General features: G+C 35.2%; 2 protein-coding genes across 2 annotated transcripts in view; one reads left to right on the top strand and one right to left on the bottom strand.

Moving 5' to 3' along the window:
• Positions 1-9,360, top strand: part of LOC144977126 (uncharacterized) — a 136,651-nt gene extending 127,291 nt beyond the window's left edge. Inside the window, exons 4-5 of the mRNA XM_078921953.1 lie at positions 2,078-3,602; positions 7,607-9,360. Coding sequence (XP_078778079.1) covers positions 2,078-3,602; positions 7,607-8,320 — 2,239 coding nt within the window. The 3' untranslated portion in view covers positions 8,321-9,360. The remainder of the gene's footprint in view (positions 1-2,077; positions 3,603-7,606) is intronic.
• Positions 9,361-14,640: 5,280 nt separating this feature from the next.
• Positions 14,641-15,000, bottom strand: part of LOC144977120 (acetylcholine-binding protein-like) — a 5,521-nt gene continuing 5,161 nt past the window's right edge. The window contains exon 2 of the mRNA XM_078921948.1: positions 14,641-15,000. This exon is cut by the window's right edge and continues 935 nt beyond it. The gene's annotated coding sequence lies outside the window, so the exon portion shown is untranslated.

Genomic DNA, 15,000 nt, shown 5'->3' with positions numbered 1-15,000 from the left:
ACGATTGAGACATTGAGTATGCTCCGGTGTATGGGGTGAATTTTTAATTCAGAAAAGTGAGTGGAGCAGGCACTTATGTTGGTAACAACAAGATATGAAGTGAGTAGAAAAGTGCCAGAAGACAATAGAGAATAAAAATTTTTTTCGCGGCGGTGGTGGGGTTTGAACCTGCGACCTTATTGGTACGACAACTCCGCCTGGCAGGTGTGAGCGTGGCTCTACCGTGTGAGCTATCCACGAACACAAAAATATTCGTTTCAAACCCAAAGTCATTTCTAGATCCCTCTCTCACCCACTTCTTGAGATCGCCGATTCGTTCACCACCATCGCGAAGTAATTTTGACCAGCAGTTAAGCTTAAGAGCCAATATTCTCATCACAAACATATAACATAGAAACGATTGAGACATTGAGTATGCTCCGGTGTATGGGGTGAATTTTTAATTCAGAAAAGTGAATGGAGCAGGCACTTATGTTGGTAACAACAAGATATGAAGTGAGTAGAAAAGTGCCAGAAGACAATAGAGAATAAAAATTTTTTTTTCGCGGCGGTGGTGGGGTTTGAACCTGCGACCTTATTGGTACGACAACTCCACTCACTTTTCTGAATTAAAAATTCACCCCATACACCGGAGCATACTCAATGTCTCAATCGTTTCTATGTTATATGTTTGTGATGAGAATATTGGCTCTTAAGCTTAACTGCTGGTCAAAATTACTTCGCGATGGTGGTGAACGAATCGGCGATCTCAAGAAGTGGGTGAGAGAGGGATCTAGAAATGACTTTGGGTTTGAAACGAATATTTTGTGTTCGTGGATAGCTCACACGGTAGAGCCACGCTCTCACCTGCCAGGCGGAGTTGTCGTACCAATAAGGTCGCAGGTTCAAACCCCACCACCGCCGCGAAAAAAATTTTTATTCTCTATTGTCTTCTGGCACTTTTCTACTCACTTCATATCTTGTTGTTACCAACATAAGTGCCTGCTCCACTCACTTTTCTGAATTAAAAATTCACCCATACACCGGAGCATACTCAATGTCTCAATCGTTTCTATGTTATATGTTTGTGATGAGAATATTGGCTCTTAAGCTTAACTGCTGGTCAAAATTACTTCGCGATGGTGGTGAACGAATCGGCGATCTCAAGAAGTGGGTGAGAGAGGGATCTAGAAATGACTTTGGGTTTGAAACGAATATTTTGTGTTCGTGGATAGCTCACACGGTAGAGCCACGCTCTCACCTGCCAGGCGGAGTTGTCGTACCAATAAGGTCGCAGGTTCAAACCCCACCACCGCCGCGAAAAAATTTTTTATTCTCTATTGTCTTCTGGCACTTTTCTACTCACTTCATATCTTGTTGTTACCAACATAAGTGCCTGCTCCACTCACTTTTCTGAATTATGTATGTATTATGTATGTATCTATGTATGTATGTATGTATGTATTATGTATGTATGTATGTATGTATGTATGTATGTATGTATGTATGTATGTATGTATGTATGTATGTATGTATGTATGTATGTATGTATGTATGTATGTATGTAAGTATTATGTATGTATGTATGTATGTATGTATGTATGTATGTATGTATGTATGTATGTATGTATGTATGTATGTATGTATGTATGTATGTATGTATGTATGTATGTATGTATGTATGTATGTATGTATGTATGTATGTATGTATGTATGTGTGTATGGATGTATCTATGTATGTATGCATGCATGTATGTATGTATGAATTATGTATGTATGTATGTATGCATGTATGTAGGTACGTATGTATGTATGTATGTATGTATGTATGTATGTATGTATGTATGTATGTATGTATGTATGTATGTATGTATGTATGTATGTATGTATGTATGTATGTATGTATGTATGTATGCATGTATGTATGTATGTATGTATGTATGTATGTATGTATGTATTATGTATGTGTATACAAATCGATACAATTAAATTAACTTTAATTAAAATTGTCAATCTATTCTTAATATAATGTTTATTAATTATTTGACTTGACAAACTGCGAAAAAATCATTTGGTTTTACCTCGTTTCTCATTCCAGCTACCAGATCCAGACAATGGCCGATCTTTTACAATACTTTGGATGGAAATACGTCTCTATCGTTTTCTCAGCTGACGCTTACGGGACAAGGGCTGAAAAAAGCCTCAGGGCTCTTCTCCACGACCTTGATATTTGCGTCGCTCAGAGCGTGGAGCTCAACGACAGTATGGCCGTGACAGATTATGATAACGTCATCTTTACTTTAAGGTCACACAGAAATGCACGAGTAGTTGTTCTTTACGCCGATCTCAAGCACATATCTCCTCTCATGGCTGCAGTGCGAACACAGAATGCATACCACGAGTTTATCTGGGCAGGTAGTGATACAACAAGTTTGGTTTCTGATATGGAGGTAGAGAACTGTAAGCACATTATTGGTAGTTTGAGCATCACCATGAACGCATCTGCACCACCTAAATTTAAGGATTACCTCTATCACTTTTTGATGAAGCACGAAGATATTCTAAAACAGTTTGCTTGGAAAGATCCAGAAAAGTTGTATTCTCTGTTCCGTGAGTTTTTAGATGTTGTTCGTTTGAAGCCATATATAGATAAAGAGTTCTTCAATAGGCTTTATTATGATAAATATATCCCTACATTTACTGTCTCGTACGCTATTGATGCAGTTTATGCATTTGCTCATGCTATTCAAGGCTTCATACGAGACAACTGTCCCGGCGCTTCAAAGGAAGAAGCAAAACGTTGTATACAAGGGAGATCAATTATTCCATACCTGCGATCTGTGGATTTTCAAGGGACTTCTGGTAAGGTTTCTTTCAACGAATACGGAGATGTCGTTAGCAGGATAGCTATTAGTCAATGCCAAATGCACAGTGGAGTGGCCAAACAGGTTCCCATTGCAATTTGGGACGCAAAATCAAAACGACCATTGCGTTTCCATTCACCTCGCCAATGGCCCAACAAATCTACTTCCGTTCCGACATCACTCTGCGCAGAGGCATGTACTGGAAATGAAATTTATGTTTTCCCAAAGCAAACCTGTTGCTGGCATTGCGTCAAGTGCAAAGTGAATGAAATAACAATCTTAAACAAAACACGCTGCTCTCAGTGTCCAGATCTGTACTGGCCTGATGAAACAACATTCCTTGCCTGCCATAAAATTAAACCTTCTTACATTCGAATTCGAGATCTTCTCCCACTCGCACTGGCAGTTATAACAACCTTGGGTCTTATGATTTCTTTCGTCACAGGGTTCACATTTTACACCTACAGAACCGATCGTATCATTCGCTCGTCGAGTAAAGAACTAAGCTCTATCATGCTTGTTGGTATTTTTTGTGCATTCCTACTTGTGTTAAGCCTTCTATCAGAGCCCACAAATCTCAAATGCTATATTAATCACGTGGGATTTGGTATGACCTTCACCTTGGTGTATGGCCCGTTGCTAGTGAAGACAAATCGTATATATCGTATATTTACAACAAGCAGAAAGTCGGCGGCCCTTCCTAAAAGAACTTCATCAGCATGGCAACTTCTATTTACATCTGGATTCATTCTTGTTCAGGTTTGTAGTAAATAAGAAAGATAATCTGAAATGGCAAAATACGTTTAACACATGCTCTTGTCCTCAATGTATTATTGTGTGGACAACAATTTTTGAAAGTTAACAATGTTGCTCTACAAACTTTAAAGAGAAACTGATTGCTACCATTTGTATAGGATGCTAGTCTATCGCGAAGTAATGTCCGCTGCCATTGTTTACATCAATTTTTCGACTGCACTTAGGCTAAGTTATTACAAAGAGACATTCAACCGTATGTTAACGTGTTCAGTTGAAATCTTTAAGTATTTTTCAAGTCAATAAATTTTGTGGCACCAGGTTTATTATAGTTATTTTTATGCCCTATTACTGTGCATGATGAAGTATTATCTATCTAGATACGACAAAAAGTAACAGGGAAAAAGTTCCGTTTGTATGCTATATTTATGGACAATGGTTGTTTTATTCATGAATGTATATTTTTGGTTTACAATCTCTATGGCAGTAGTTGTATAATTCAATATCAGACCGTTGTCATGGAGATATTGACATTATCGATCCTAATCTCATGTTGTATTGTGGCAGTTGATAAAAACACATCTTTTACTGTTTCTATAAACTTTCAATCAAAATCACTTAGCTCAAATTGTTCTATTAATGTCGCTTCCGGTTGGCATCTTCTGTTACTTCTGTATAATGATTCGGGGTCTTTTTTCTCAGTAACCGCTTTTCCTCCCAGCATCGATTGGGTAACTGGGTATTATAAAACTAGATCGAATGGAAAACAACACTCCACTAAAGAAGCGTCCTTTTCAGATGATGATATGCAATTGCTATTGCTATCTTAATAATAAAGATGGCTTGATAATTTCCGGCCCCGCGGTCTGATGGCTCTACGTGAAGTTGGATTCAAGTTTACTGTAACCCTAAAAGAGTAGTAACAATAAAGTGAAGTTGTTGCAATACTTTTGGCCCTCTTGGTACCGTATGTAAAAAAAATTGCTCATAGAGGTTTAAAGACATGTAAGAGCGATTTGACGCCAATGTTTTCAACATTAATTTTCTCTTGACTTGACTTTGAAAGTCAAACTACAACTAAAGGCTCCCTGAACAATCATGTTATATCACAAACGGGACATGAACGCCATCAAATATAGCCTTATTGAAAATCGCCATCATTTCGTAATCCACGCTTGCAACAACGACGTAAATAGAACTTAAACGATTAATACGTCATATGTTACAACAAAGCAAAACTATACAACAACGAACACGTCTGGAATGAATACCGGACTCTCAGACAGAAAATGCTTAAACAACTAAGAAACGAACATCAAAATTATGTCAATAACATGTTTGACCTTGATCATAGAGGGGAAAATAATGGGGTTATCACAAATCGTTTCTGGAAATTTATACAAACGAAAAGAAAAGACGTGACAAGCATTTCAGTATTGCAAAGGTCTGACGGATCAGAGCCAATATACATTATAGAAAAATGCAACATATTAAATAAGCAATATCAAAGTGTCTTTACAATAGAAGATGAAACATTGCAATGCATAGAAAACAGCAACATACCCACCATGCCAATAATAACAATCACTAGAGAGGGTGTTACAAAACAACTAAAAGACCTAAATCCGTCGAAAGCGCATGGACCTGATTCTACTACAACACGAATCCTGAAAGAACGTACCAATGAAATATTTCCATACCTTTTCATCCTTTTCCAGCAATCTCTTGACAAAGCACAAGTCCCAAATGATTGGAAACATACTAAGATTACTGCAATTCACACAAAAAAAGCAAGCGAGACATAGCCTCGAATTATAGGCCCGTTTCACTTACATCTGTTATTTGCAAGGTACTTGAGCATGTTCTATTTCACAGCATTATGGATAATTTTGACCACCATCATACATTAGTTGAAAACCAACATGCTTTTCAGAAGAGAAGATCATGTGAGACCCAACTCACCATTACACTTGAACAATAAATAACAAAAGCGTTAGACGAAATGAAACAAACAGATTTAATAGTACTTGACTTTCAAAAGCCTTCGATACGGCTTCTTGCGAAAATTAGAATACTACGGAATACTTAACAGGTCCCAGCTAGTACATAATTGGTTCAAAGATGAGCTGTGTGATCGGACACAAGAAGTGGTGCTTGATGGGAAAACAGGAGAAAAATGCCAAGTGCTATTTGGAGTTTCGCAGGGAACTGTATTGCGACCCCTTTGCTTCCTCATTTTTATAAATGACTTGGGCAAAAATATATCTAATGAAACAAATCTTAAACTATTCGCAGACGATAGTCTATTATTCAGAACGGTAGAAGATCATAACGATGCAAAGATTCTGTAGTCAGATTTAGACTCACTGATGCAGCGGTGAACACGTGGAAAATGAATTTCCATCCTGTAAAATGCTCTGTGATGTCAATCTCCACCAAGAAAACACATTGAGCTTTGACTGCAAAATGTTAGGCCAAACATTAAACATGTAAATAGTATAAGGTACCTTGGAGTCCACTTAAAGAACACCCGGCAGTGGGAACATCATATCTACCATGCTGTGACAAGGGCCTTCAAAACATTACATTTTATCAAGAGAAAAAAATCTCCATCAATATCCGGAAAAGAAAAAGAGACAAGCATGTATTCAACTTCTGAGGCCCATTTTGGAGTATGCTTGTACTGCGTGGGATCCCTACAGAATTAAGGACATAAAAGGCATTAAAAAACATTCAGAGATCAGAGTTGCAAGATTTGCCACAAATTTCCACAAGGCGGAACCGGGGTGTGTGACAGCAACTCTAGACACATTAAGATGGCCAACACACCAGTCTCGTAGAGAGAATGCGCGCATACATCTATTTCCCAAAACAGTCAAAAGCAAAAACTCAACCATAAACATTCTCATCTACATTTAAAAATTTTATAAACAGATACTCGACCAGGTTTCATGACACCGACAAATTCTACCAGCCATTTGCAAGAACAAACACATACAAATACAGATGTTTCCATCGAGCAATACGTGAATGGAACAAACTACCACATGACATGCAAACCCAACATCATTTCAACGCGTTTTCCACATATACAAAAACACCGGGAGGATTGAATGATTTGAGTGACAGGGTTAGTGTGGTGTGATAGGTAACATTTATGTGTATAAGATTTGCAGTGATGGGCACAGTGTGCCTTTTGCATCTTATGGTCTTGAACTTGAAAATAAAATTGGTTTGATTTCTTTAGGCATTTTAAATCTGATGTCTTCAATTGCAAAGAGTAAATTTAACTGTTCCAAAAGGTTTTGTAACATTCAACACAACAAAACATAAACAATTTCTCTTTGATGAATATTGAAAAAATATTCTAAAATCGACAGTCGAATAGCAGATCTAGCTTTTCAGATAGTCGAAAATGTATGTGCAAAGTCCACAATTATTCGACGCCTAAAAATTCTATCACTGTAATAATTTTGGTGACATAGTGTGAATTTTTGTATTATTTTATAATTTATTATCCCCAGAGAAACTGGTAAAATCCTTTTCCCACATATAATCAAATAGCAATATTATATGTTTTTTTCATGTCAAATCTTACAAAAGATGCCGTTTGGCCACAGGCTCAACGACTTGATAGTGCATCTACTGAACAATGTGCTATTTAAAAACTGAGCATTTATATAGCGCAATATCCACTTAACGTGCTCAATGCGCTTTACAAGGGTTCCTGGTCAACAGCAACATTTAACATGTAGGACGAGACATGACGCCTGTTAGGCGATATTACAATTTTTCGGACAAAGACAACGCTGTTAACGGCCAGGTACTCATTTTACACTGAGTACGGTGAGAGAATGTGAGTAAAGAGTCTTTTCCAAGGACTCAACTATGCGCCGAGCGAGGCTCGAACCCAGGACCTTCCGATCCGAAAGCGAGTGTCATACCACTAGACCACATAGCCGCACAGCAAACTTATCTTTAAAACATGATTATATTTCTTTTCTTTTCAGGTTACCATTGTCACAATTTCAATAATATTCGCCCCACCTCAAGTGACTCATAGTATGCCAGAGAAGACAGATAAATATGTCATTGGATACTGTGACCTTCGTCTGGCTGGATTTCTACCATCAATTGCTTACAATTTTGCATTGGTTCTCATTTGCACCTGGTACGCCTTCAAAACTAGGCGATTCCCAGACAACTATAACGAATCTCGCTACATCGCCTTCTGTGTTGACACCACTGTCCTTGTCTGGATATCATTCATTCCTACTTATTTCGCTATGAAACGTCCATACTACAAAGTCGTCATTCTCGCCCTCGCTCTCCTTATCAATTCAATCGTATGCCTTCTACTGCTCTTTGTGCCTAAACTCTATACACTGTACGTGTCTAAACAGAGACCCTCCAGCCAGAACGAAGGAAGAGAGAACGGCAGAGACTTCCACATGCAGTTGATGAGTAATTTCAGCATGTCTGGATTGATACGTTCTACTCCTTCCTTCTACAACGGCGACAGTAATGATGTAGAAGAGAAAACAGACTCTGTACTTGTCCAATCACCACCACCTCATCCCCCTCTACAACACCCACCACTCTTATCGTCTAATAAAAGACAGCCAATTCCTGCGAGTAATTTGTGCTCCATCAATGAACAGGGTGTTCGCTTTGTGACATCTACCTCAGTATTGATTACTGCAAATTCACAGACGGACAGCTAGCATTTATTGTAGCGTTCTTGATAAATGGAAATCAAAATAATCTGTGAGCAAAGTAGCAGATGTCGTAAGTTGAGCACGAGTGGTAACGAATAGGATTCAACAGTCGTGACGTCACTTCCCTCGTAATGACGCATAGTAACTTAATAACTGGTTCTAAACTATCGGAACAATGGCGGACGCTCTTATGAAATACTTCTCCGACTAGCATAAAAGTGAATACAGATAAATCTGATCATGTTTTGACTTTTATACATTCTGATCACATAACATGTGAATAAGTTCTAACCAGCATGAAGAAGTTTAGAAGCAAACGGCTCGTTGCTGTAGGCCATCTTCTTGTGTGTGCCTTGTGGTCGATACCCCGTGATGTTTGACCATTTAAATGCGATGTTATGAAAAAACTCGTAAAAAAAAGTCTTCTCGACAAAGTTCTAAATACGAGTTTTCCACCACACGGCAGTTAACTGGTTAAATGAAAACCATCGTGTCATTTATGTCAGAATAACCTTGTCCAAGAAAAATTGAATCAAATTTCAAAACGGTCTGAATTGGGTTGTTTTAACTATGTATTTAAAAAATTTACTGTCATCAATAAAGACTTTCATTTTAACTCGTAGTTGATAAAGTTAGATTAAAATTGAATTTAACGAATCTTGTTCACTCCGAAATAAGACCCTTTGAGACAATTCGTCATAAATGTTTCCTTCTTCTCATGGGGAGGACAAATACAGGATGGTGTAAGAAAAAAATAAATGCCGAGTTGTGGGGGGGGGGGGGGGGTTGGCAGTGAACATCGACAGCCGCCAAATACTTGAGAAATATACAGAAAATGCCAAAGACATTCAATTTCTCTTGAGCGTTAGGTCGAGTAAAGTTGTTGAGTGTTTTTTCTCCAATTCTTCGAATGTTGTAAGGAATGTTTCTTTGTTGTATATTGGCAATGTTATTGAATCATTTATACTGTTATGGATAGTGACATTTGAGGACTTTTTAAAATGTAAAATCACATTGCCACTTTATTACTCGGGATATAAACTGAAACCCGCCCATTATAAATGATAATTATAATAATGATAATAATAATAATAATAATAATAATAATAATAATAATAATAATAATAATAATAATAATAATAATAATAATAATAATAATAATAATAATAACAACAACAAAACAATAATAATAATAATAATAAAAATAATAATAATAATAATAATAATAATAATAATAATAATAATAATAATAATAATAATAATAATAATAATAATAATAATAATAATAATAATAATAATATAGTAATATAATAATAATGATAATCATGATGATAATAATAATAATAATTATTATTATTATTATTATTATTATTATTATTATTATTATTATTATTATTATTATTATTATTATTGATATTGTAATAATAATAATAATATCAATAATAATAAGGTTAATGATGATAATATTAATGATAACGATAATAAAAATAATAATAATAATAATAATAATAATAATAATAATAATATAATAATAATAATAATAATAATATGATAATAATAATAATTGTACGTTTGATTTAGAACACACATTGTTTATAGAAATGTTAACCTTTCAGGTGAATTTTATTTAAATCACGGGGTATCCCAGGGGTCTATCCAAGGGTGTATTATTTTTACTATGTACGCTCAGCCTCTTTCTAAATTTTTCAAGAATGTAAAAGCAATGCTTCTGAAAATCTTAATATTTACAAAAATCTTTTGAAAAGTGTTTTGTTGGTGTAAAATGCGGGATGGATAACCTTAAAATTAACATTGATGAAACAGAATTAATATTATGTGGGGCAAATGAAATGTTTCTCCTCCGTTGATGAATTTAGACATTAATGTCAATTCTATACGATCAAGTAAAAAAAAAAAAAAAGAAATTTTTGACATGAATTCTCATGCTGATAATCTATGCAAAAATTTTAATACACATCACAAGAAAATTGCCAGTATACACACAAACTTAACCGATTGGAAAAACTTGTGACAACATTTATACGATCAGGATTGGAATGTTCTTCTATAACAAAACATAACAATTTGAGACTTCAAACAATTCAAAATAGACTTGTAAAATGAAATAAAAGTCAAAAGAGATTTTAACATTCATTGCCCAGTCTGTTTGAATGGTATGAGCAGACCTGCCTAATACACGCAAAATTCGAATTTTTGGTTCCAGCTACAGAACAAAATTCGCTTCTTTGACTCAATAAATCTAGTTGAGAAGGAAAGTTTAGTTTCTTAGAACCTATATTCAGGCCTTTGGAGCATTTATGGATCATGCTAAGGGCAAATTATATATTTCTAAAGCTATTTAAATTGAGTTTTTCTTTTTTCCCTTAGAAACTACGAATTTTTAAAATTTCAAGTACGTAGATCTGCATTAGTTAAAATGGCTGAATATAAAATCGCCCTTACCTGCTCTAAATGCCTGGATTGTTTAGCACATCGTTTTTCACACCTTATGGAATTATAAATGTCTATTTCCCATCTTGGGTGCTACGGTCTTCATCTGGCCACATTAAGCACCTAGTCAAATCAAATTACATATTTTATTGTGGGAGGTCGTTGTCAATACTTGGTTCTCAGATTAGGGACCGTTTTCATGAACGCGGACTAGCGCTTAGTCTTTGACTATCTCTGACTTTAGACGAGGACTTGAAAAAATTGGATTTCATGTGAACTGACTAAGCTAGTCCCAGACGAAAATAACGTCACCTTCTGACTAAGTTTGGCCAAGTTTTAGTCATTTCCTGAGGCAGGACTTCACAAGCTTAGACTGAGACTAATTACTAGGATATGGCAAAGCGTCAACAAGATAGCAGCTATTTTAAGATGAGAGAGCTTCGATTATGAAGGAAAATACGTCGGTTATGAATGACAGAGGGAAAAAGTGTCCAGTCGCTATTGACACTGGCTTTAAAAACTATAAGATAAGTACAGATCGTCGAAAGTATGCATTTTTGTGAGCATAAACTAAAGAAAGGCTGAATCTAATCAGCTCGTGAGTTGCGAGTGAAGGGGGACTAGAAATCGAAGGATTTGCGTCGAAGACCAACAAAAAAATGATTAGAAAGTATAGTTATTCTGCTGGCTTTGTAACTGACTGATATAATGTGATTCATCAGAATACACTTTCTCTTTGGTTTCATTGTTTTGTTTTGTTTTTTTGGGGGGGTTTTGTTTGTTTGTTTGTTTTTGGGGGTTTTTTTTTGCGTGTGTATTTTTTTTTGCTTGTTTGTTTGTTTGTTTTTACCTGCAGTCGTGTACTAGAGAGCGTGATGTAACCCGTACAAAATAGCCGAATTAGTCACAGTCCTTACTACGCCCACTTCTAGGAAAGAGACTAGCTAGTCCGAGACTAGAAAACGTTAATGAAATCCGATTTTTTAGTCTCTTGCTTAGCTTAGGCTTAAGACTAGCAAGTTATTTACTATACTAGTAAATAACTAAATCTAGTCCTTGTTCATGAAAACGGGCCATGGATCTGGCCGCGTCAAACGGAGATGATTTTAAATCAAAATTAGAACATAATGTCTCTATCAATCTTTCACATTTATTATTTGATAATCGATGTTTTTCTTAGTGTAAGTAATAAATGGGAGTGTGTGTGTGTGTTTGTGCGTGTGAGTGTGTATGTCTGTGTTATTTATGTTTCCAGACTTGTAACTGTAAAGAGTATATATCACGAACTAAGTATGGTAATGCGCTACATAAATGCTACGTATTATTATCATTATCATTACTACTACAACTACAACATCAACTACTACTACTACTACAACTACTACTACTACTACTACTACTACTACTACTACTACTACTACTACTACTACTACTACTACTATTACTACTACTGTTATTATATATTATTATTATATTATTATATATTATTATTATTATTATTATTATTGTGTTGTTATTATTATCATTTATAATGATTACTATTATTATTATCATTATTATATATTATTATTATTATTATTATTATTATTATAATTATTATTATTATTTTTATTATATTATTTATTATTATTATTATTATTATTATTATTATTATTATTATTATTATTATTATTATATTATATAATCATGGTATACCAATTTCATCATTGTAAATCAATTCACCGTTTTGTGTCAATCACAGTATCATTAAATCATCAACCAAATTGTTGCAGCGGCGCAGTGGTGTAGACTCGACTCACAAAATAGGTCTGAAGGTTTGTGAAGCGACTATGCATTTCAGTGACATGCCCTTAATTAATAATGGCATTGTGTACATATACTGTGACCGACGTCTCGAAGCGGTGTTAATTAGTGGTGAATAGTTGACCCTAAAAATCAAAATGATCAGATAAATTAATTTTAAGAAATTTAAACCATGAGTATTGTTTTCAATCTCATTTTCTTAAAGACTTAACAAGGATAGTTTACCCTTTCAATTTCTTATACATGGCATGATATTGAAACATCCTTAAATAGAATTTTTGACAATGATAAACATTAATCATTTTTGTATCTTAATAAATTCAATTCTTTGTCGACCAATTTCTTGAAGAGGTCAACAGAGCTGGCGTCTATTTGTTTTGAAAGTTTTGTTTGTTTGTTTGTTTGTTGTTGGATTTTTTGTTTGTTTGTTTTTTTGTTTTTTTTTTTTTGTTTTTTTTTGGGGGGGGGGGGGTATTTTGTTGTAGCTTTTTTTTTTTTTTTTTTTGTCTGTTTTTTTTTTTTTTTTTTTTTTGTTGTTTTGTTTTGCTTTTTGTTTTTTGTTTTTTGTTTCAAAGGTAATGCTATTCAAATTGTTAACAATACGACGTCCTAAACATCAATATGTCTAGATTTAGTTTTACACCTTGAAATATAATCTTTAGATTTATTACCTCTTGGAAAAGGTAATAGGCGAGAATGTGAAAAAGACTAATGGATACACATGATACAGAAAATGAACAATTCTGTATAGCTGAATGAAATCCATACGCAGCCTTCTATATTTTAACTTGACCTAGAGTTATAAATCTTCCCTCGTATGACATAGATTCCAACCCAAGACGCAATCTTCTTACGAGCCTTTGCAATATCATATCATAAATAGGGGCTGAGTAGGTTTATTGACATTTTAATACCCAGTGATAGTAAAGAAAAGTGAAATATCGCTGCAAAACTCAATCAGGCTATAAATAAAGATAATACCTAATATTTATTGTTTGTTTTTTTGTTATTTGTTTTTTGTTTGTTGATTTTTTCTTTTTCTTTTTTTTTTTTTTTTGGGGGGGGGGGGCCTTGTGTTATTTTTTATTTTGTTTGGTTTGGGTTTTTTGGGTACAGAGTGCTTCAAACACAACTTCGACATTCTGACCCAACAATAAATCATATATACTTACTTTAAGTGTTTGAGTTTTGACTACAAGATTAAATTTTTGCCATCTTCGTCACCCCGACATAACATCGATTTTGACACAATGGGTTACAAATTCCCGTTGTCCTTTTCGAGTTGGATATTAAAGTCTGAAATCCCACGAGATGCATTTGTCACAAAATTGTATTCCAATCAAATCCAATCCAAACCAATCCATACCATTACTAAAGTAGGTTCTGTGTTGAAGTAAAGTGCAAGATTGTTTAAGAAAACCATGAGATTTTATATAGCGCAATATCCACGAAAGTGCTCAAAGCGCTTTACAATGGATCCCAAGCCAATAGCAACATTCAACATGTAGGACAAGACGTGACGCCTCTTAGGCGAAATGACTTTTTTTCCAACAGGGACACCGTTGTTAACGGCCAGGTATTCATTTTACACCTGAGTACGGTGAGATAATTTGAGTAAAGGGCCTTTTTCAAGGACTCAACTATGCGCGACTGAGATTGAAACCAGAACCCAGGACCATACATTTCAACTAGACGAGTGTCACACCAAAAGACCACATTAGCCGCATTTAGTTGTTTGGCTTGTAGAAAACTCGCTTCGCACGCAAAGGGACCGAGATCAATCGCGGGTGCAGAAGAGCTTTTTTTCTGATACCCCTCCACCTGTCCACTTAGCAGTGATCGAGTAGCTGGGTCAGATAGATCTGGCGGAAAGTACTTTGCGATAGACTAGCGTCCCATCCAAAGCGAAACAAGCAAGTGCAATTAACTGTTTCTCGCTGAAAGAACAGGGATAAACTTGGGCTATGTGGGAGCTTATGACTCTGAAGGACTATATTTTTGTTTCATTCATTTGAAAATGTGTGAGTTAAATTTGATTGATTTCAATTAATAGTGAAATTAACACAAGTAACTTGGTCAGCTATAAATAACTTTTATTCATGTCTTTGTTTACAAGTTATAATATTTCCAGGAAAATTAGAAAACTAAGAAATTAAGGAGCAGGCACCAGTGTGAGATAAAGATAAAAACAAGTGTGTATCAAAGGTGCCAGACCAATCAAGAAAGAAAAATGCAAGAAAAAAAAACCCCAAAAAATCAGTCCACCTCGACTGGGGATCTAACCTCAGACCTTCTGATTACGGGTCAGACGTGCTACCATTACACTACAGAGGCTCAAATTATGTAACTGTTTCCTTTTTGTGAAAATAACTTTAGAGACTTGGCTCTTTAAAATTCTCATTAGGACTTTAGTGATGTTTAAAAAATCAGAG

Source organism: Berghia stephanieae, chromosome 7 (assembly GCF_034508935.2).
Source record: "Berghia stephanieae isolate SIO BIC M18660-M18661 chromosome 7, UCSD_Bste_1.3, whole genome shotgun sequence".
Lineage (NCBI taxonomy): Eukaryota > Metazoa > Mollusca > Gastropoda > Nudibranchia > Aeolidiidae > Berghia > Berghia stephanieae.
This window is presented reverse-complemented; position numbering and strand designations above follow the sequence as displayed.